Raw genomic sequence first — 23,949 nt, 5'->3', positions numbered from 1 at the left:
CACTTCCTACTGCAGCTTTTAATGAAGCAACCTCGTACATACAGTGCTTATTCTCTGTGTGGTCAAGCTAGGCTGAGACACAAGAGGCCGCTCTTGAGGTGAAAAGGGCGAAAGCCAGCGCAGTGGTTTTCCCGTTTGACAGCAGGGGCTTGTTTTACAGCACAAAACAACAAGGATGAAGACTCACAAGCGGCGATGCAGCAACACAGATAATATTAGGGAGGTGTAGCTGAAGTACCGCCAGCTTTATCTCGATCGTCCGGCAAGTGAAGCGACGTAAACACCAGGCAACTTGAATGTCGACGGAGCTGCAGAGCCGCATCTGTGTGCCTTAGTTGAAGTGCTCCTGGATTTGTTGTTGTTAGCAGCTAATGCTAACTATAGAAGTTACGAGCTAGCTGGCCTAGCAAGCTAATAGTCAAAGCGAGTTAAAGACAATTTAGCCACATATGTCTGAGTTTTAACCTACCCGGAAGACTTAACGCGGGGTTTGATTAGCTGATGGAGCCAGCTAACCTTGTATGCAGTTGTTTAAGAACTGTAGCTTTGGTTGAGTATCAGTCATAGTAGTTGCCTAGCTCGTCAGTTAGCCACCACTTTCTTTGGAAGAATGAGTAGAAAACACCGTCAATTTAAAGGAGCCGAAGTCAGCTGCTGTGTGAAATACTTTTTATTTGGATTCAACATTGTATTCTGGGTAAGTAAACACAGTGTTGTTACTCATTCCTTTTGGTTTTATTAGAAATTTCAGGTAAACAGTGATAACTTGAAGTATACATTCGTGTAAACGTCGGGAACGTTAGCACCAGTGCTGTTGGCCAATGGAAGTTGATCGCTGAGCTCTATCTAGTATATTTTTGTTTGTTTGTTTGTTTTTGTCCTGAGTCACTTGATTTTAATGAAAGTCACGTTTTTTCCATCCAGCTATGCGGTGTTGTTGATGTTTGTGTGTTGTCATGCACAGCAGATTAGCTTGTTCTAACAGAAGTAAATTGTTGTAAATGAGGAGGAAATTATTTGTTTAATGTAGGACAGTGTTCATGCCCTAAAATGTCGGCTACACACTCTATTTATTTAGGATTTAAATTTTTTCTTTCCTTTTTTTTGCGTACCTCTACTTATTACTTGTAAAGTTGACAGTTTTCCATTTAGAAACTTTTGGCCATCAGAGACAGATTACTTACAAATGTAACTTCTCAATTTCAATGTAAAGTTTAGTAAAGAAAAATAAAGGAGTCATTTTCTTTTATAATGGTTTCTGCTCCTAGTTGAGCTGACTAATAGCATGAATCTCATCTGCATTGATGGGGCAGTGGCAAGTGGTTGCACGTCTCCTTTACAATACCCCTCCCTCCATCTTTATCCCCTCTCTGAAAAGTTTCTCTGTTCAGTCTTGCCCACACCTCCCTCCTCACTCATCTGCATCGCCTCTGTGGGCTGGTATAATATAATGTCTGTGGGTGAAGGAATGGCGTGTCTGTCTGCCCCAGGAGGTCTTCCCACACACAGTTTAAAGGAAAAGGCCATACGGTCTGAATACCACCCAACCCTCCCCTTTCCATGCTTTCTTTCACTCCCTATACTATAGTGCCCAGACTGTGCGGGACAGCATTGTTTGTCTTCGCTCACACCCACAAATGCACAAAGAGTAATGGTGAGAACAAAGATTGAGGGGGGGGCTTGTAAGTCTGTGTTTTCTACTGTCATATGCTTGCTCTATCAGACTCACAAGGAACACGGACTTCACGTGTATCTGCCTTTTCTGGCATTGCTCAAACTTTCCTTATCGCTTCCTCATTCCGCAACACTTTTCCTTCAAAACAAATATGAGTACATCATACCTGCCACATATTTCTGTGCCATGAACATGATTTTTGTAGCTACAGAGGCTAATGTTATCGGCAGAAATAAAGAGTTTATTGTAATTTCATCTGAATAAGCAATCAACAAGGAAATATTGAGTCATGGGCTTTGTCAGCATTGTATCTGACACATTGTGTTCTTTTACAGTGTTTCACACTTAGGCCAAGCTAACAGTCATGTGTCTGAACTCTCTGTAAAACAGTGGAACAAGTTCCAGCTCGCTGGCTGTTTCCGTTAATAATCACTAGAAGATGTTCTACTCTTGTCTGAGTGCTGCAGAACTGGATTTGACAGACAAGCCAGTGCATTGCTGAAATAGAGAGAGATGGGGTTTATACTCCACAAATCAACCCATTTGTCTTTCCTGTAGTGATCTTGTCAGGCTTGAAAAGGCTGCCTAAATTGAGACAAAATGCTTGTAAGGCCATAAATATTGTGAACAAAATGGAGCAATACTTGCTTTTAGTGTGAGGTTTCGCAGTACCCAGGCTTGCTGTTGACAGCCAGGCATTCTCACCCACGAACAACACACCTTCTCTCATCCTTAGAATAGACACATTCCCCACATCCAATTAATTAATCACATTTTCTGCCTGAGCTGCTGAAATGTTTGGGAGCTCTGCACGCTGTAATTAAGAGCTTGTTAAGCTGTAACCAAGTTGCTGAGTTGGTTGAATGCAAGCGAGAGTGTTATTAGCCAGCTACAGCTCTGTCTTTTCACATTTGGCACCAAAAGGCAAGTTGCATGATTACAGCTCTGGAGCACACCTGTAAACAACCAGGTGTGACGTTATTCAGAGACATGCTCTGTGACTTAGTCATGGTTTCACTTGTCTAGTTATTGCAATGTTGATTGCATTACTGATAGCATTTAAGGAGAGCAAGACTTTTTTTGCCGTACCTTTGGCACAGAGGACAGTTAGATTTTCTCAGTATTGACAAAATGAAGGAATAAATGTTAATAAGCCACCTTAAGCTGTGGGAAACCAGAATATTTTAAAGATCCCATTGTGTGTGTGTTCCTAGAACGTATCTTCCTTTCTTTGGTTTTCAGCATTTCTCATATCAGGCCATCTCAGTGACTCTACCTTAAAATGGAGACATGGCAGCTGATCAGCTATATGATATATTATGCCACTTCTGCCTTTATCTCTTATTGATCATTTTGAATTGAAATATAGCCTTAATCACTGAACACAATATGTAAGTAAATTTGTCAGACAGCTTTGCAATTATAAAGCCTGAGAAAGGTTATAATGTAGTTAATGGGCTGTGTTAGAGTCAATATTTCATTTCTTGTTCTGTTGTCTCATTTAACAGAACCCAGGACCAGTCTTTGGTTAGTGGTTTTAGATCAGTCTCAAAAGTTTTTCCACTGCGCCAATGATGAAAGCTATTGATAATGTTATTTATATTAGCCATAACACTGAGGAATACCACACTGATGTGGGGACGTTGTCATCAGAAATGAGTGCTCAGCAAATTTATTAGACCATCATTCAATGTAAGGTTTATACCACAGCTAAATGTGCTAAATTGATGTTTTTAGTAATTACCAAAATTGTTTATGTTTCTGTAATAGTTCATTCAGCAGTATGTGTAAATGCAAAAATATTTTTAATGCTAAAATATAATTATATAATATATATAATATTGTTGTTGTCCATGAATTTTCAAAAGCGCTGGTTTATAAAATAACCGAAGAAAATTGTATTTGAAAATAATCCAATGTATTCTTAACACTACTCAGCAGGACCTTCAGAATAAAAATGAAATAAATACAAATATTAGGTAATACAAAATAAAAGTGCCAGTAGTATTTAAACAAAAGATGTGCTAATAGAAAACTAAAAATGGCTTCTATCCACAAGCTCAAATAAAGATTTAAATGAAATCAAAAAGATTTTCTTTTCCAGTCCAAAATAACAAGTTTGCAAAGTGTACAGATGATTCAGTTCATGACTTCACGATTGCATTGGACGTGCTCTGGAGTGAGGCTTGCTCTTGTCTTTGAGATGATGTTCCCAGCTGCTGATAACTAAAGATACTCTCTGTCATGAGAGGTACATGTGCCCCTTTTTAAAACCAACTCATCTATACGCCTGTGCTTAATACTAGTAAAACAGAACAAAACACAATTAGAAAATACAGTTACTAATCACTGTGGTTGTATATCAGAGTTTCTCAAAAAGTGTAGTGTTCAATGCAAATTAAACTATATAACCCAAAGAATAACTACCTAATGTAAGGTGGAAGAGGTTTAATAGAATAAATGCTAATATTAAATTGAGGAAAAAATAAAAGACTAGGAGACACTGTAGCTACTCCTATTTAATGGTTTACTGTCACATTTCACTCATTAGCTAACAAAATTGAAATGGTGTTTCTTTAGCAAGCATCATCCTGAGAAGTTTCTGAGAGGTAATCTAACATAAACATTATTAACATAAACTTAACTCTTTACAATTGACCCATTCGGAGTTGACGTCACAGCTCGGGTACGTTCGTGAAAGGAAAGCCCCGCTTTGCACAGTCTGCATTTAACTTTGTTTTCTGTGTATTTTTTTTAAATGTCTGTTTCCATTTTCTGCTGTCCTCCTGTTTTGCCGTTTGGGCTACATTTCCTATTTTCTACTTGTATTCTGCTTCTTTTTACATCTAAGACCAACACATGGTGTCAGAGTGCACTTAGTGATATTTCTTCCTTTTTTCTATTCATTTATACGGTCTCAGAATCTGGTGTTGAATCTTGTAAAGTTTATTTTCTTTGGACGTTTGAATTAAGCTTTCATGTAAAGAATTAATCTGCAAAATCAGTATATATATTTTGTAGCCATGTGATGCAAAAATGAAAGTATTAGTATTAGTAATAAAGATACATGTTGTGGAATGTGATGAGCTTAACAATTTGCTCACCCTGTTGACATTGCTGCTGAGATTGAGAATCACGGTGTCACACAATCCCCCTCATTAAATACTCATTTTTTTTTAGGGAGTCATGGAAAGGGGATTGACACTCTATCCTGTGTGTCTATGTGTGCATGCATGTGCAGGAGTGGGGAGCTTGATTTGTCTGCCAGTTAGTAGAGGTTAATGGGATCAGCTGGCTTAGGGAGGCATCTTTTCAAGTGTTGATAATCTCTTAGTCCACATGGAGAGAAAACCCTCGCTCTGGGATGGACATATTTTACAAGCAGCACTTGACAGCGAAGGAAACTTGATTTGAATAATAACGCAAATAAAGAGACACCTAGATTCATACTTTATTTGATCAGTTTCCGATAAAATACATAGGTTTGACAGAATGATCAAATTAATCAAAAGCAAAAGAAATGCATTATTCGTGCGGGTGAGATTTAAATGAACAGATCCTGAGTATTTTAATAACATATTGTTAAAAAACCAAAGTTGGTGACTCGTACATTGTTTTGTTGTACAAAGAGATTTATTGAGTATTTCAAATAATTCAATTATTTTAAAAAAAGTTCTCGACAGAAATTCTTTGCGTCAACGTTTCATTTAACACACGGCTCTGTAGCGCACTATTGTCACCATGGACACAGAAATGCAAGGGTTTAACTCACATTTGCGACTAAAAACAGGCCTGCAATAGAAATGTATTTGGGAGCAGCGTGTGAATAAAAAGTTTGATAACATTAAGCCCACAGGGCCCACAGTTTTAAACAAAAACACTGATGACACAACAGCAGCAGTCATGATGATGCTGGCACAGTTTAACGTGGAGCTGGAGTCTGTTCACACACAAGAGCAAAGGGTCAGAATCGTTACCCAGATGGTGAGCTCAAGTTGAGTGAAGGAAAAAGTGTTTCTCGCGTCCAGAACTGCAGCGCTGTTCCTGTCCTCTCCGTTAAAACCTTTACAGGGAAAAAGGTAGCAGGTTTCCTCCATCAAAGCACCTGATCAACAAAGTCCCAAAGCCAGCTGTCTTGCTTAAGGAGTTTGTTAATAAGGTGAAAAGATTGTCTGGAGGACGTTTTGCCACAGAGAGTGGTATTTAGAGAGTCTAGCTCAGGGTGCTAATTCCACTGCCGCAAGCTGACCTGAATTTGATTCAGGTTGTGAGAAAAGTTAGACAAAATAAGGATGTTATGCAAGCACTATACAAAGACAGTTTCAGTTCTGTTTCTGTTTTGTATTCTTTCAGTATGTTCAGTCTAAAACGTACTGGTCCGTAAAGGAAAGTTTGATTTACAGATAAGGTTCCAAAAAGCACAGAGCACGAACACAGACTGCCAGTTATCAGGGTGCATTTCACAATGCTGCTTAGTTGATCTGTCCTGTCAAATCTCTGCAATAGATTAAAAAACAAACAACACATTCAGTAGAAATGTAATTTTTACTCAAACAAAATATTGATTTGGGGCTTTTTCAGGAATCTGTCCTTTCTGAAACTTACATTAACTTTATAAAGTATAAAATAACTGATCACAGATTGAAGCTGAGAACAGCAGAAGAACCCCACCCCAGAATAAATTAGTACCAGGCATAGATGTCTCTATAATGCTGTCTTCAGTGCCACATCAAGCTGTGGCAGGAGGAAATACAACCCGATGTGTTCTGAAGTACTCTTGACCGGAAATAAAAACAATAGTAAAATTGGTTCTACAACCAAACACCAGCCAGACACCACGAAATACTTTTGTGGTGTCTGGATGGTGTTACATTTCAGAAGCACCACACTAAATAGGTTTCTTTCTGCTTCACTGGATTGTTCATGGTAGAGTAGAAATGGGAAAAGAAAGGGGCGTGCATTCATACTCGCCTGCCAGGAAACCTTTTTATTAATAAATTGAGAATTTACCTGCAAGAAGTTGTTTAAGTGTCTATTTAACATTTTTATATAAAATTCTAAGAGATGCTAATTGGAATTCTGCAGTATTGATCCTCTAACTGTCACGTTTCTGTAGTTTGAAACTCAACACTGTTGACACCTTTTCAAGCACCTGAAGGCTGCAGTAATAAATTCCATTAAGGTTCCTCTTGAAATAATCATTGTCTCAATATGAGAACTTCTGATGTAGACATCAAGTATTGCATAGGAAATAATGGTTATTATATATGCCCCTTATGGCTATTCAAAGGTTAATGAACTCTTAATGATTTAATGCATGACAGGAAAAAGATTAGCAAAAATGAGTAAAGTCAGTACATATTAGTAAAATGTTGGTGCATGGCTTGCCTAGTGGCTGTAGAAATGGTTGTAGGAATTACATAAAAGTGTACATATACAGAAAAGTTTATTTTCACTTGCAGAAAGGTTGGTACAATGTTCTTAATGGGACAATAATTTTGGCATTAGTTTGCCAAAGTCTTGAGCCACTCCTCATCTTTATTCTTCAATACAGCCTAAGCTCTTAGGCAGCTTTCTTGTATTTTCTTTAAGTAGGTTTCAGGAATAGTTCTCCAGGCTTCTTGAAGGACATTCATAGCTCTTTGGATGTTGGCTGCCTTTCCTTTTGTTCTGTCAAGATGAGAACACACTGCTTCAATGACGTTGAGGGGAGGCCAATCCATGACTGATAGTGTTCCACTCTGGGTTTTTCTATCCAGGTAATTTTACTGCATTGGCATTGTGTTTGGATTGTCATGCTGAAAATAAAGTGGTTTCCAATCAGATGCTATCCAGATGGATGAAAATCTGCATTGGTAATTCCACACAATTTCCATTTCTTAAGGACATGACTTTTAGATACTGTTCATCTGTTATAGATGATTTTAAGGTGTCCACTTCTTTTGTTCTGCACTGTTTGTCTAGGACACATGGCATACCTTCATTTATATATACAGTCGTAGCCAGAAGTTTTGGTGGTGGCACAGATTTTGCACCAATTTCTTGCATTTTGCCACATCAGTTTTTTTCTTTCACATTTCAGTGATGTAATGAATTAAAAACTTGTAAAATAAATCAAAATTTAGTCAGAAAGTGTCTGATGGAATAAGGTCTCAGCAAGGCTTTGTATGTCACTTTAAATTCTCTTCAACTGCATTTTAAAATCCAGTTGAAGACAATATATTGACTGGGGTTGGTTTGTTAGATTTCTTAGGTGAAATATAAGACTGGATGAGCTTAGAGATGCAAGATTGAACATTTTAATACTATGCTAATACAAAATAATACAAGGATGCTTGGCAAGTTATTTGATATTACTCGGTGAGGAGGCAGATTGACATCCCCAGTGAAACAACAACAAACACTTCGAATGAAAGGGGCGAAAAATATTGGTGTCTGTATCGGGTTTTGGACATTCTGTTATTTTAAAAGCCTGTGTGGTGTACCTCTCTCTGTTTAGACAAATGTTTGTGGTGTGTAACTCTGGGTACTGGTACTGTTACCAAATGCAGCCTAAAAGTGAGATGGAGTTCTCTTGTAAACAAATCAAAGTAATGTTTTTCACTGTTACTCATAATGCGTTGTGGTTTCCAAGGTCTGTATTTCCGTGAAAATATCTGTTATTGTATGTTTACTGGCATGAACTCTTCCTGATTAAGCGGAATATTGTGAAAGCAGTAGTTGGACTGAGCATGTCCCGCTTGACCCTGTCAGATAAAAATGTTTCCATTCGCAGAACTGGAAAAATGCCACGGCTTACCTTTAAGCTTGTTTCTTACTGCATAATTGAATTACAGTGATTTTGGTGTGGTTTACAGCTGCGTGTCAAAGATTAGGTTAATTTTCTGACTCTTAGAAATCTAAATAAAGTTAAAAACATGGCAACGGGCTCATTGAAAATTGGCAAAACAGATTCCCCGGCTTTTAAGGCTGACTACAAGTTCACTATTCTGTTGGGAGGAGTGGCAAACAAGCTGCTAATGATGAGATTCTTGGATACATTGTGTACTGCTCTTTTTCTGTGTTGGTGCACAACTGTGGTAAGGCGGTATAGTGCAGGGACCTACAGGAACCATTATCATATCCAAAAATGAACACAGGAACAACAAATAATGTTTTTTTTTTGTTGTTTTTTTTAAATAAACTCCTGAACCATGGAAAAGGACTGGAAAACTGAGCATTTATGAGAAAGGCTTCTTCTGTGTGTAGTCACTAGAGGTGGAAACTGAGAGCAGGCTCCAAAATGTCCAGTCTATTGAATTGCTTTGCCTCCAAGCTTTTCAGTTTCTTTCATCAGTGCGTCAAAGCATGCTAAGGTTGCACTTTGCAAAACAATGATGTGAAACTGATTGGAATTTTTGCACACCTGAGTCATATGCTTGCCTTTTTCTGCTCTGGTTTTATATGCTGTTCAGACTCAGATAATAAAACTGTTGTATTGATGCTAAAATGCCTTCTTTTTTGCCTAAAAATATTGATCAGTATTGAGTAGAGAAGCAAAATGAATGAAAGCTTCCATAGATTCCATTTTGGGGTTGAAGCCAAGCTCGGCAAAGCTGCTTAAGTAGTTCAGTGCCCCAAATTGGTTATTAACATTCAAATATAGAAAAATGAATGCAGCGTTGTACAAATGTCCTTATTTAGAATAAGTAAACTGGTAGTTATCCATGTTGTCTGGCGACTCTGATCAATTGTGTTGCTGTGCCTTTCAAGCCGCAAGACGCAAGTGGTTTCCTTTGTCACGGTTTTCAGCTTCTTTAATCTGCATGAAAAACTTGAAGTCAAAGGCTAAGTGCTGTAATACTCCCACTCTGTCAGTCTAATCTCTTCTGATGTCTGCCTGCTTACACTGACTCTTCCTGCTTGTCACCTTCCAGTTGAATCTACCACACCCTTCGCTACAGACGCTTATATAACTACCAGGTCAAGCCAGCCCCCCCATCCCAACTGCTGACTGCTGTTGTTGTTTGGAAGACTGTCACGTTGATCTTGTTAGGTGTGTGCTAATGGGCTGCCATTAGTTTACCTGCTTCTCGCGATTTAATCAGCTTCCCAACAAATGATTTAACACAATTTCAATGGAGCTATTATATTTCAGGCACTACCATTAGAGTTTGCCCCCAGCTCACTCCCTCGCCATCCTAAAACTCTTATGAATGCCATTTTGTAGCAGCTAAGCAGCTGATTAGACAGTAACATTTCTACGTGTAAACACCAGAAACCGGTGATTTTTCACATCCTGTAGCTATTCAGTTGTTTTTGTGTCATTTTTACATCTTTTGACACCGTGGGCTAGTAACACAGCCACTTGGCTTTCAGTCAAGTTGAAGCAGTGAGCCTTAAACTCGTCCTACACCGGGATGAAAGACTAATATTGGACGGATTTTCTTTAACCCTTACAGCAGCTCAGTGTAATATCTCTGCGATTTAATCTTTGAAGAATTCACTTTATTTAAAAGCTCCTAAAAGAAGTTTTTCTTTTATTGGTTTCTTTCCTATGTGATTCTCTGTCAGTTTTTCTGATAATTAAAAATGAGAGATCCCTTTGTTCTTATGTGAATATTGTTAGAAAGGATGCAGTGGATGACAAAAGATGAATTAGATTTTTATTTACCACAGTAAAACTCTGAATCTAAAGCAGTCCTGCTGTTTACATATGTTGCCAGGGGGAAACCAGTGTAATCCGCACCACTCCCAAACCATTCCCGATCTTGCTACAATAACAACTGTATCATCTGCAATAAACTGTTTCAGTTTGTATCAGTTGCCTCCCATCTCAGCCGCCTCTCTGTGCTTTGTTTTACAGTTACTAGGAGCTGCATTCTTGGGTATAGGCTTGTGGGCATGGGCGGAGAAGGTATGTATAAACACATGCACACAAACACACTGGCTAAGGGTTACCACATAGCTAAAATTCTTCCAGATATCCTAGCTGTAATAAGCTGGAAGTATAATTCATCGGATGGAGTTTGGATGTAAACAGAGCTTTTGAGAGGAGTGGTGTGGAAAATAGAAGCTCCATTCCTGTAACACTTTGTAGCACTTAAAGGCATATAACCTCATAATGTTCCTGGTAAACACGTCTCAGGATATGAATTATACTCACTGCTGCAGCTCCAGTGTGATGTGTAACTAAGTTTTGTTGAGCCAATATCGAGCTAATGGTTAAATTGTTTTTCCGGTGATTGGAGCTTGAAATGGCTGTGCCTGCAAATAAGGAGCCATAGGGTCCAAATGACACACTCATTTGACTTACAGCTACCAGGATTTGAATGCCTTGTGCTTCGTCTCGTATGAAAGCCTGTTGCACGATAAATTGGATCTTATTTTTGCACAGAAACTGGTTCGCTGTTTATTGTCCACGCTGGACAGGCTACAAAGATCAGGTGTTGCCATTAACCTCTCGTGTGAAGTGAGTCATGGCTACGTTCAAAACTTCTTTCAGAGGAGTTACCAGTCAATTTGTTCATTAATTAGCAAGAAATCGCTGCACAAGCGTGGAACCATGTACTGATTAGTAACGTCTGGTCATGAACTCTGTGCAAATCGGCCTGCGCTGGAGTACCTTTGTGGAGCAGCGTGAATAATTTAAAGGGATTAGGGTGAATGATGAATAGTGGTTGCTGGAAAGACGTAATGGTGAGTTTGGGTCTCAGTGACTAAGATGATTAGTTTCAAGCCTGCTGTGCACAGCCAGACTACATTATTGTTTCAGGGCCTCCTGCTAAAATTTAAATGCGTGCAGTTTATTCTGCAGCAGCGCCATAAAAACATGAGCATCCAGCATTGCCTTCATCCTATAGTTTTGCCCTTGCTCAATGCAGAGGGAGATTAACTCAGTACGAGAGCTGTCTTGGCTTTAGCTGCAAGTGTTGGGCATGTTCACTATAATATATGACAAGCAAACAGGATGTCAGGCTGAGAGTGGATACACATAGTGGTTTCCTTTTTCAAAATAACTGAAAAATATAGCAGGGTTGTACAAAAACATGTTAATAAAACAAGCTTGAACTCGCTTTTATGGGGCTTTTGCAAAGCACCTTCTTTAATGTGCTATCCAGAAACAATAACGACGCCCACAGTTACTGCGGAAGAAATAATAATTTTATTTCCTGTTGGATTTGTGTGAAGTTTGCTCACTTCCGAAGAAATAAACCGTCTCTAATTTTCATTTTAATAAAGACAGCCAGAATATAAACCAAAAATGCAGGGGAAAACCCACATTTACAGTTATAAATTGATTTGCAAGGCTTTGAGTGAAATAGGTATTTGATCTCCAAGCAAAACATGACATAGTACTTGGTGGAGAAACCTCTGTTGGCAAGCACAGCGGTAAGATTTTTCTCATTGCACTGAGCCCCAGACTGAGGGCGATTGATGTTCATTTTCTATTTCTTTCATTTCGGAGTAATCGCACCAACAGTTGTTACATTCTCACCAAGTTTCTTGGTGATGGTCTTGTAGCCCATTCCAGCCTTGTGCAGGTCTACACTTTGTTCCTGACAGACTTTGACAGCTCTTTGGTCTCGCCCTTGGTGGTGGAGAGGCTGGAATGAAAGAAATGGCTTCTGTGGACAGGTGTGCTTTATACGCTTAACAGGCTGAGATCAGGACTATCCTTGATTGACTGATTGGCTCTGTGCCCACACACACTCGTGGGAGCCAGAATTCTGGCTGGTTTGCAGAGGATGAAATACTTGTTTCGCTCAATGACATGTGAATAATTTCATATGTAATGCAAACTTTGTGTAATATGTTTTTTCTCGATTTTTGGATAATATTCTGTCTACCTCCATTAAAATGAAACTATCATAAAGATTGGAGACTAATCATTTATTTGAAGCAATTTGGCGCAATCAAATATATTGCGCCAAAGTTGCAATATACAGTATAGTTAAGAATTGGGAATGATTACAGTTGAAGTCTGTCTTGTTGTAAATAATTCTAAAAACGCAGAGGCTGACAAGACAAGATGGTGGCCACACTGTGGCTTTCAGAGAGGAGAGTGGAAGGACAAATGTCTCTGTGTTTTCAGGAGGCTTTGAAGTGCCTCTTGTGAGAAGTTACTTGTTTTATAATTTTGCCACAAAAATGCCAATGGAGTGAGTGTATGTTACATTTAAATTGATAACAAAACCTCAGCGAGGTTCTTTATTTTATTTTGAAAACATCACATTGATATATAAGAATGTAATGGAATAAGAGTATTTCAGTTTATTAAATTTCCCTGCTACAAGTCTGCATCTGTGAACAGGGCCCAGCAGGCTGTGACATTAGTTAAATCTCACTTTTTCTCTTAGACATCACAGGCTCTTCTCAAGGTTAACTGTGTTTTTGTAAAAGGAGAATTTTTACTGAGATCTTGTCATGGGGATGGTAAGGATTGATTTTGGAAGTATTATGGTCTGAATTTTAACCACTCTTTTGTCTTCCTCCTTCCCCCTCAGGGCGTACTGTCCAATCTGTCATCCATCACAGATTTAGGGGGCTTTGACCCTGTATGGCTCTTCATCGTCGTCGGAGGGGTCATGTTCATTCTGGGCTTTGCTGGATGTATCGGAGCGCTCAGAGAGAACACCTTACTGCTTAAATTTGTAAGCCACCTCTAGGCGTTATATGCACAGACACTGTTTTAACTATTTCACACCCCTTAGATCTGCACTTCACACCAGGGCTAAAGGCATCTGTGTAGCAGGTGTCACTTTGACTCGCCTGAGCCAAATGCTATGAATGACGGTGTGGCATATCATAGCTCATCAGTAAACCAAATCCTGTTTAATGATCAGAAAGGTATACTGCTCCACTAAAGCCTATTTTTTCTTATGCGTATTAGGCAGTTCTTTCTTCTGCCACAACACCACCAGGATTTATTTGGGTTCAGCTTTATTGATAAAATCCTGTGACTGACAGAGACAAACTCGCCTTGTTGCTGCCTGTGATTCTGAGTAGCTATTAACTCCAGCAGATGTCCATTAGCAGTAGTAAATCAGGCATCAGCGTGAGGAGCTAATGTGGCTTTTGTGCATTTATCATCAGCATCTTCTCCTACATTTACTGTAAAGGGATTATTCAATAGGACCTGTGGGAGTGCAGTTTTTATGGCCACACTCTCACTTAGCAAATCAGGACAGGCCCTAGAACCCGACCTGCTCAGGAACATTACATTAAAGTTGTTCTTACACTCATTTTCAAGCAGAAGCGGGGAAAGGCACAGGATTTTCTTTGGTGCTCCTTGTTCCTTCCTTGAAGTGACAGGTGTATTGTTTTCTGTTTGCATGTGTTTACTTGTACTTTTCAGTTTTCTGTGTTCCTGGGTTTGATCTTCTTCCTGGAGCTGACTGCAGGGATCCTTGCCTTCGTCTTTAAGGACTGGATCAAAGACCAGCTTAACTTTTTCATCAACAATAATGTCAAGGCATACCGCGATGACATCGACTTGCAGAATCTCATCGACTTTGCCCAGGAATATGTGAGTTCACCCCCACCGATGGTATCTCGTTATCTTAAAATCGTTCATGTCTCTTCGCTGGAAGAAGTTACTCCCTTCTTTAGAAATGCAGCTGTACATGTGAGCTCAGAAAATGAAGAGTCAGCCTTGTTATGGTAAGAATGAAGAGACTCAGCTGCTGCAAATGTGGAGTGGTTTTTCTGATTAATGTGATTGTATTTCGGTCAAATGGCTATCCAATTATGTGGAGGAAGCAGTTGAGATAATTTGCTCCTGTGTGTAAACGCTAGGTTCTGTCATGAGGCACCCTAAAGGCGATTAGATTGGCTTTTGTGTTCATACTTGAATCTCACTGTTTGTAGTCATTACCTGGCCATAGTAAGCTAACAACCTAGGCTGACCTGAGCCAGCCTCTTAAGGGCTCAGATGGCAAGATCAAAGAAAGTACATCTGTGTGTTTACTAGAGTTAGCTGTTTAATCTCTGCTTCTTGTTGTTGTTGTCCCAGTGGTCATGCTGTGGAGCACACGGGCCTGACGACTGGAACCTGAACATCTACTTCAACTGCACTGACAGGAATCCCAGTAGGGAGCGCTGTGGCGTTCCCTTTTCGTGCTGCATCAAAGACCCTGCAGTGAGTCGCGTTTCAGCAGCACAAACAACTGTCCATAATCAGCTTTTTGTTTCGTGTAATAATCTGTAGCCATGCATCATGTGTGTCAACATAAGAAGTTTCTCTCATGCAAAGAGTCATTATTACAAACCTTCTGACCTTAGGTTAAATTGTAACGGATGAATGTGGTAGAGGATCCCGTTTTAATCTCCATTTGGTTTGTTTTTTTTGCAGGAGGATGTCATCAACACGCAGTGTGGTTATGATGTTCGGCAGCACGTGGTTGGTATCTCTTCTATTTCCGTAGATCTCTTTAGACAAGGAAATCAAGGAAATCTGTAATTTAGAGTCCCAACAAATTGCAACGCTTAACCAGTTCTCATACGATAGAGTCAGTTGCAAATGTGGAGCTTGGCAGGAAGAAAGAAATCTTGGTTAAAATGATGCAATGCTGCTGGAGATACTCCCGAGGGCAAATTGACTGACAGCCTGCAAACCCGTTTGACTGAAACGGTCTAAGTTGTCGAAGGCAGAGTGACAGTCGGGTTCATTTGTATTGGACTTGATTGTCAGTTGATCAAAAAGTGAATTTGTGTTTGAAATGCAAAGGAAAACCAATTAAATGTGAGATTTTATGGCATTCTCTGCATTTTCTCTCTTTAAAACTACTATAGCTAAAAACAGATGGCTGGTGTTAGATATAGAGAACATAGTGGGTTAAGTAGCACACACAGACTAGTCTGTATGCTTCTTGCCTTAATAACAGATTGTTCTTCTAACAGGGATAATTAGGATCCAGTTATAGCCTCAAGAGCAGCCTTACTACACTCTGTAATTGGCGACTCAGTGGGTTATGCCAGTCCGTTCCCTTTTCCTCTATGTGTGTGTGGGTGTGGTGGTTACAACTCACTGCACTGCAGTCAGAAAGATTGCTGTTGCTAGGCGAGCTGCAGTACAGTGAACCACCTGCCATTGAGTTGCTATGAATTCATTTTCTGTGCGCTAACACCCCGGCCATTGACATTTTGCTGAAACTATCAGGGATGTGCAGAGAGTTCCTGTGCAGCACCTGAGCGGGGAGCAGGGTGGGAAAGAGGAAGAGCAGGAAGTATGGCAAGGACAGGAGCACAACAAAGGCAAAGGGCTGAAATAGTTTTAGAGGAAGTCCACAGCTATAACAACATTGTGTTTCCTGCTAATTTTTTTGGCTGCAAAGTGGCTCTCTCTGCCTCATTGGTCTAAAACTAGATTTAAAGTTCTGAAAGAGAACAAAAGATTTTCCTGGTTGACTTGTCTGAAGGATAACAAAGAATGAATTGTACAGTGGCACCAATTCTTAGCCTCTTTTTAGTTTTGTTGCAGCTTTAATTACACCCTTTTTTGTTTTGTTTTGGGGGTTTTTTGTAAAATTTTCATGTCTGAATAAAGCACGTACATCATCAGCTGGATCCAACAGCAGAAACGGCCATCTGTCAGGCAACAGGAAACAGCTTTTGTCTGTCTGTTCAGTCCACCAGTGTCCTTGGTGGAAAAGAATACACTGCATTGATAGTCAGCGTAATTGAGAACACTGACATGTTGTAATCTTAGGCTGTGACTCAGCTTATCATGCGGTCTTCACGCCCTTATCAACTGTGATGGAGTCAGTGGGCAAAACACTATCTTGTGTTTGTATGTGCTCAGCATTAGTCATAGGGCAGAGTAGCAGTTTTTGTTTAAATAATGAGCAATGCCAGCATCCTCTCAGAGAGCAGATCATTCAGTATGCCGTAAATTAAACACGTGTTTCCTCCCTCGAAACTTTAATGCACTTGAATTATGTTCATGTTTGTGAAAAAGGAGTTGGACCGGCAGAGGTTTATCTATACCAAGGGCTGCGTGGGACAGTTTGAGAAGTGGCTTCAAGACAACCTGATTATTGTAGCCGGCGTCTTTGTTGGAATTGCACTTTTACAGGTAATGAGCTGTTGTTTGGAGATTTCTCACACTAAGAAACCTGCTGTATCGCAAATGAGGCCTTTAATTAAAACTAAGAATAGTTCTAGTTTTTTTTTTAATTTTATGTCTTCGCTTCCATCTAGTGTTGAGAACATGTAACTGTAGTTTGTTTTTTTTTTGGTTTTTTTGCCTTAATCCAGTGACTTAAAATCCTGTGTGGCCTTTAAAAAAAATGTTTTTATTTTCTTCTAGATTTTTGGTATCTGCCTTGCTCAAAACCTCGTGAGTGACATCAGAGCTGTCAAAGCCAACTGGTGACAGGAGAATTGAAGTGGGGCGGCCCCAGCCTGAACTCGCATAGCACACTACCGTCTGGCTGAGGTGGACAGCCGACAAAATCGGTCTACTTTTGCCACTGAGCTAAGCAACACACACACACGCTCTCACACACCGATATGTGTGTGAGTGAAACTTGAAAAAGAGAATATATTTCACACACAAACCAAACAGTCAGAACTTTGTTTACCACTCAGCTGGGATTTTAACCCAAATATACAGAAGAGAGTCCTGCCTACTTTTTTTTTTCCTCTATTATTTTTTTTCTTTCGACAAATTTATTTAAGGCACGCAGTTGCACAAGGACTCCAGAAAACTCGGAGATCAGAAGCCATGGACAACAACAACAACAAAAAAAACAAAACAAGGAAAAATGTCTCCTTTTTAAAAAAAACAAAACAAAAAAACCTCAAGCAACATGTTGTCACAGAGCCTTTGTCCTGCTCAGCAAGGGGGCTGAAGACCTTCCCTTAAAGTCAGCACGCACCCACCTCCACACTTCCTTCTCCTCCAGACGACGATGACTTGCTGGCCGCATGGATTCGTCTGCGTGTCGTTTTTCTCCTTTGTGACCGTTTTTATGACCACTAAAAAAAACCAAAAGAGAGACAAAAAACTGAACACTGGTCAGTCATATCTGCAAATTTAAGTCACTTTGAGAGTTTTCTGTTCAATTTCAAATGTAAAAAGTGCCATTAATTTCCAGTAATAGTTTTGTGTCCTTCCTGTTCTTTACATGGAACTTGTGCACCTCGACCGCCCCCTTCCCTTATACCTCAGGGCCTGGCTAAAAATATGTGTTTCCTGCCGCCAGTTAAAAGCATATCTTATTTTTCCATCCGTGTCTGTTGAATTTAGATAAACACCAAAAGTTACCCCATTTGCCCTATGGTGATTGCATCATCTGTTGATTGAGTGTATTGTATGACACGAAATAATAAGGATTGTAAGTGTGTGCTAGACTGAGAAAGGGGGTTTAATGATAGAGATTGTTGTTTATCTCTGAGCATCCCTCAGGCACATGGGATTGCTAGTTTGGGGCCTTTTTTATCTTCTTTTTTTCTTTTTACTTGACTTCTGTATACCATATTTGTCTTATATTTTTCTCTTTGCAAAAGAACATACGTCTGTTGTTAAAGATGTTCTTTTAATTCTTCATTCATTTCCTGTCATTTATAGATAAATCTGTTCTCGGGTTCATTGTTTAGCTTTACAGGCACCTGTTTTACTTCCAGCTCATCAGTCAGCTGCAAATTAGCTTCGTATTGTGAGTGTTAGCGGTCCTAATGGAGACCAAATAATATCATTAGCTAACTGCCAAGGTTTTGTCTGGCCACAATTCTGTTGTTATTAGGAATGCCAGACGATAACAAATGGCATTTCCACGGCCAAAATGTGAATTCATTGTCCCTCCATGTGGGAAGTGCCAGTTGAACCTAGAAATCAAATGACAATTAAACAATGTTACAGTAACGCTTTTATCTTTTAATTCAGTGTTGTCCTTTTAATTTTTTTCTTTTGGATTGTTTTTAAGAAATAGAATAGCAAATACACGCCGTACCTTTTTAATATTAGCGACAGTCTCAATATAACATGAATGCTGCTTTTAACTTTGACTAGATTATTGATGGTGTAGTTCAATAGTCGAGCTAACAATCTATCTCACGTGGCGGCATTTGTAGAAATCAGTCTGGCCGCTACGGTTTCCATCTGAGGAAATAGTCACGTTATTTTTCATGTTAAAGTTTACACACTATACGTCACCCCCTCTTTAATTATAATGGGTTTTTTTTCCCCATTCATTCATTTATTCATTCATTCAGAAAACACTCTCTTGGAGTGAGTTCAGTTCTGCTATAACTGGCTTCACTCAGTAATTCTGTATATTATTCAAAGCATTTAACCACAACAGCTGTTTCTGGCTGTCACAATGTCATTCGGATACATTGCACAAGCTAGATTAGGAACGGATTTACTTGACTACACACACAGGTCCATATATGCACACTTTAGATATAGACACACACACACACTCTGAAAAATGAGAAAACATGTTTGGAATTGCAACGCAGACTAGCTGAAAGATGAGTAGCATTAATATTCTGTGAACAGTGCAGGAAAACTTTCCCTGCTTCTCTCTCAGAGTCGGTCTGCAGAATACATATACTGAGGAGTTCTTTCAGCGACGCCACCTTAAGATCGTCTGTCGTGTGCACATGTCACATGTTGCTTTTCACCCACGCCCCCCCTTCAGAAAAAAAAAGAAAAATCAAAAATCTACCTGATCATAGTGCACCTGTTTCAGAGCCTCTACCATTCTGATGTATTTTTAAACATCGGGCTCTTTTGACGAAAGAGGAACACACGACACAGCGGGAGTCGTTTGAGTTTAGGCGCCGTGAATGCACAAGTAGAAATATCGCCAGCGGAGAACAATGCATCTGCACAAGAGCGACAGAGCCTTAATGACTTCTCCCCGGTTCAGATAGATGCGTGTGTATAGGAGAAGCTCATTTATATCAGCACTTTAGGTGTAATCAGTGAGTAACAGCTTCCAGTAATCTCCGAAAACAGATTTCATTTAGAATAAATATGGAGTCGTTTTACAGGATGAACTTGCAGTTAATTCTCACCTGGAGTTATATTTTTGTGACGTGCCGCGAAAGTTGTTTGTCATGCTTTGTGTGTGGGCTTCTTTGATTTCACTTACTGTTCAGTTTGTTAGATGAATCTGGATGAAACGTGTGTGTGTGTGTGTGTGTGTGTGTGTGTGTGTGTGTGTGTGTGTGTGTGTGTGTGTGTGTGTGTGTGTGTGTGTGTGTGTGTGTGTGTGTGTGTGTGTGTGTGTGTGTGTGTGTGTGTGTGTGTGTGTGTGTGTGTGTGTGTGTGTGTGTGTGTGTGTGTGTGTGTGTGTGTGTGTGTTTTTCTTTTTTCTCTTCCCTCCATCTGTGGGTTGAAACAAATGTGTGTCACTAATTAACAAATGAGAAAGTTTAACAAATCTGTGAAGTATTTTCATGTTTTTTTTTTTTTTCTCTCTCTCTTCTAAAAATCTTAATTGGAAAGTCTTTGCTCAGGGTCTTTAACACACCGTTCCCTCCAAAGACCAAAGAGAAATAACAGAAGAGTGCATATGCATAGGATGAGATCCTGTGTTATGTTTGATGAAGTGGAGAGCTGCAGCCGTTTGAGTTATGCTGAGGATCTAGCTGAACGCAGGCGGAGGCCGTGAGTGTCAATTCTCCTGGACTACAGGGCTGCAGCTCTTAAATAAAAACCGCTCTGCAGCCAACATCGTGCTTGAATGGATGTGCCAAGACAGTCACCTTGGTAATAAGGATAATAATGCCATAATAATTCACAGTAGCCGCCTGGCAGGATTTAAATATGCAGACTCCACAGAGGTGAACTTGCTCGAGTATGTTTGTTTTTAACGGCTTTGGCTAATTCTGCTTTTGTATTCCTTTAATGCAGGGTAAAGCAGGAGGGAGAGAACGATGCTAATTACGCTTTGTCCTTTATCATAATGGCCTTGCATCAAGAAACACCTTCTTAATTTTCTCTGCTTCCCCCCTGTGGGTGCTTAAATCATTCCCGAGGAGGAGCCTTATACATACCATGAATGTACAAGTCTGTTATCAGCATGGACCTACTGCTCCACATTCAGTTTGAACTTCCCTTTATCCTGATCCAGTGCAATGCATAACATGAATCGAGATAAGGAATGTGAATTGAGAGTATGTGGAGATGTTTTAATGTTCTTTTCCTGAAGATTTTTACATTTTTAAATATGTTGTAGCGAGCATGAAAGCGAATGAGCATTCCTTTTCCTCAGTCTCCAGGTGTATGTGTGTATGTGTGTGTGTGTGCAGACCTACATTTATATGCAATCACAAAACCTTTTTAATTAGCAGATACAACCAGTTAACATCGTCCTGGTTACTCTGTGTTCAGTAGCTGAATATGTGGATCTTTTTCTTTAAATACACAAACTCGTCTGTTCAGGTTGGAGTAAACCATTATTGATTATTCATTTGTAACAACTGAATTATCTGAATGAGCCTTTTAAAAATTGCTTTACATGTATAATTCCGAGTGGCTGGCAAGTGCGTCCGATGAAATGTCCTGCGAGCATGTTGTTTAACAGAAATGAGCAGCACATCAGACATTTGTACGTCTTACCTCATCGTGTGCGCGCGCTCATGTCACATCAGAGAAAGCAGCTTAACTGGCTCGTTTGCAAGCATATGAACAGCAATACCACACGTGTTAGTACCGACGTTCCCAAATCGAACACATTTGATCAGCCGGTGTGGTTTGAACTGGCATGAAAACGCATTTGTGTCGATTTGGCGGGTTTTACAGAGATGACATTTACAAAGACGCTTGTTTGTTTGTCAGTCGGATATAAACCACTACAAAAATTTCTGAAGTTCCTCTGTTTTCTTTGTTTTTTGTGTTTAAAGTTTTGTGGATTACAGCAGAATATTACAACAATCAGCCGTATTTTTCCAATCTGCCTACTCCGAGGGGTAGCCTCGTGAAGAAGTGTTGTAAATGAAAACTGTGGGACTTGGTCTGTTACACTGTATATTCTGTTAATACATGCCTCTTTCATATATTAAAGGATTATTGATAAAAGTGCTCTTTTTTTCCTATTCATCATTAATGACACACAAAAAAGGAATGAATGGCCAGTGCATGAATACGTGGCCTTCATGATAAAACCAAAGTAGCAGTAATAACATTTTTTATGTAATAGGTCTTTCAGCAATCCTGACCAGTATTTGAGATTAAATTATTAAGTTTCTACTTGCACATGAAGTCTAATGTTACAGAATATGGGGAAGCAGATTTCTAAAGGGCAAAAATGAATGCTAAACCTACTCATTTACTTACTCTGGGGGTGTTGTTAATGTTTCTTTTGATTACAAAGTCCTTTTAATTCATCATATTTTGATAAATTTAGCCAATAGAGGGAGACAAATAGTGACTCAGAGTGACACAGTGCTGCTGTGACCTCCTCTGCTAATCCTGAAAGTCAGAGAAAAGGCCGTGCAAAAAGCTGTGCGTTTGTGTGTATTATATTCTTGATGTTATTAGCTTTTGTAGAACAGCTCAGATCTATACAAACCCATCCCGTCGACCTGCTGTTGCAGCTCTGCCTTACGATATCGAGATCAAAGAGAAAAATTAATCAACTAGTTTAATCCGTGAACTTCAGAGACATTTTCTTACGCATCTCAGAGATGAAACACTTCACGGTTATGCACGCACTGCTGTTCTTTCCCTAGCAGTAAACAAATGACTTAACAGACAAATGTCACTGGTCTTTTCGGTCTTTGTTACAGTTTCTGGCCGCGGGGAGGAAACGAATACGCCGAAAGTCGTAACTTATTACCAAAAAAATAAAGCATGCAGCTTCATGGACAGAAGATCAGCCAGTACAGCTCCCCCTTTTCTGATTTGATTTAGAGCAGCTGCTACCATGCTACCATCATCTGTCCAATAAATTTGACTGACCTTGTGTTTTTATAGGCGCAGGAAGCATCTTAGGCACCAACAATTCGCTTTCATACCATACAGTAGTTCATCACTGAAAACCAGACCAATTGATATCATTTAAAAGACACAGTTCAGAGAGATCACTGCTCGATACATGCTCCATTTCCTTTATGAGAGACGTTTAAAGATTTAATCTCCAGATTGTATCTCACATCTGGAAGGCTACATCAGACTCTGCTGCTTCTGCAGCCCCTATTGTTACTGCCTTTCATCTTTGAGAGGAAAGCAGACCACGCAGTGCGCCTGACCTTCTCACCTTAAATAATATTCATCACAAGTTTTATGCTTGTAATCTTTTAAATTTGTTTTGATATTATTCCCCCAAGTTCAGTGGAAAAAGCACGGGATGAGCACGATAACAGAACAATAGGGATAGATTTAATAACTTCCATAAGTAAAGCCTCTTTTTATATCCTCATCCACCTTGTCCAATAACAGCGCTCACAACAACAAACCTTTCCTTCAATTCCCAGTGATAAAATGAACAGATATTGGGCATTTAGTCTCTGGCAGAATAACTCAACAATAAAGGTTAAACAATAAATGACAATCAGATTTTTCAGTAATAGAAATAAAGCAAAGATGCAGTGGGAAAAGTGACCAGGACTACCAGCTTTGTAATACTAGTAGTATTGATCTGAACCCCTTTTTTTTGGTCTCATATCAACTCACTGAAAGCTGCCTGCTTAGAGTGTGGAAGAGATCCTGGTCTGAGATTCATGCTACATGTGAATTATACTGCTGAGTCAGATCTACGTTGTAACTCACGCCATAACTGTAATCCAATTTTAACCCTGCACCGCAACCTCCTACCTAACCTGACGTGCACCTCCCAAGAAATCTAGCTACAGTACAGCTACAGTCTAGCAAGTTTTAGCAAGCTCTATTTCATGTTCTTCCACAGTGCCAATTCCAAATCTAAAGATGCCAGCACCAATACCCATCGTACATGCACTTCTTCAGACGCATACATTAAACTAATAACAGCCTGACAGACCTATGTGGTCTCTTTCTGAGAGAGGGCATCTCTGTATCCACATAAAATGAACAGAGCTTCTCCAGAAGCCTGTACAACAAAGCAGGGTTTGGGTTAGTGGGATAACTGCAGCTTTTACCTTGGGGTTTTTCTGTATTATAAAGGTGGCTCACTTTTTACTGGGGTGCATCCCCATTAGGGTTTGCAGCATGGGTAATAGTGCTCTTACTTATGCTCAGAAGCAGTTCATGTCTAACAGCACCTCAGTTCTCTTGGAAAAGAGCACCGCCACTTGTAGAAGATCCCGCAGACCTCAGCACTGAGCATGGCGAGTAAGTGGTTCTCTAGGTTTCTGAGACT

At 39.7% G+C, this 23,949-nt stretch overlaps 1 protein-coding gene across 1 annotated transcript; it reads left to right on the top strand.

Moving 5' to 3' along the window:
- Nucleotides 1–51: 51 nt before the first annotated feature.
- Nucleotides 52–21,692, top strand: tspan17 (tetraspanin 17). Its single transcript, XM_031745164.2, has 8 exons — nt 52–697; nt 10,521–10,571; nt 13,162–13,308; nt 14,013–14,183; nt 14,670–14,795; nt 15,009–15,056; nt 16,614–16,730; nt 16,965–21,692. The coding sequence occupies exons 1-8, from the start codon at nt 611–613 to the stop codon at nt 17,028–17,030; spliced, it is 813 nt and encodes a 270-aa protein (XP_031601024.1). The 5' UTR covers nt 52–610; the 3' UTR covers nt 17,031–21,692.
- Nucleotides 21,693–23,949: the final 2,257 nt, after the last annotated feature.

The sequence above is a fragment of the Oreochromis aureus genome, linkage group 2 (assembly GCF_013358895.1).
Source record: "Oreochromis aureus strain Israel breed Guangdong linkage group 2, ZZ_aureus, whole genome shotgun sequence".
NCBI classification, from domain to species: domain Eukaryota; kingdom Metazoa; phylum Chordata; class Actinopteri; order Cichliformes; family Cichlidae; genus Oreochromis; species Oreochromis aureus.
The sequence above is the reverse complement of the archived record's forward strand: the minus strand, read 5'-3'. Positions and strand labels throughout refer to the sequence as shown.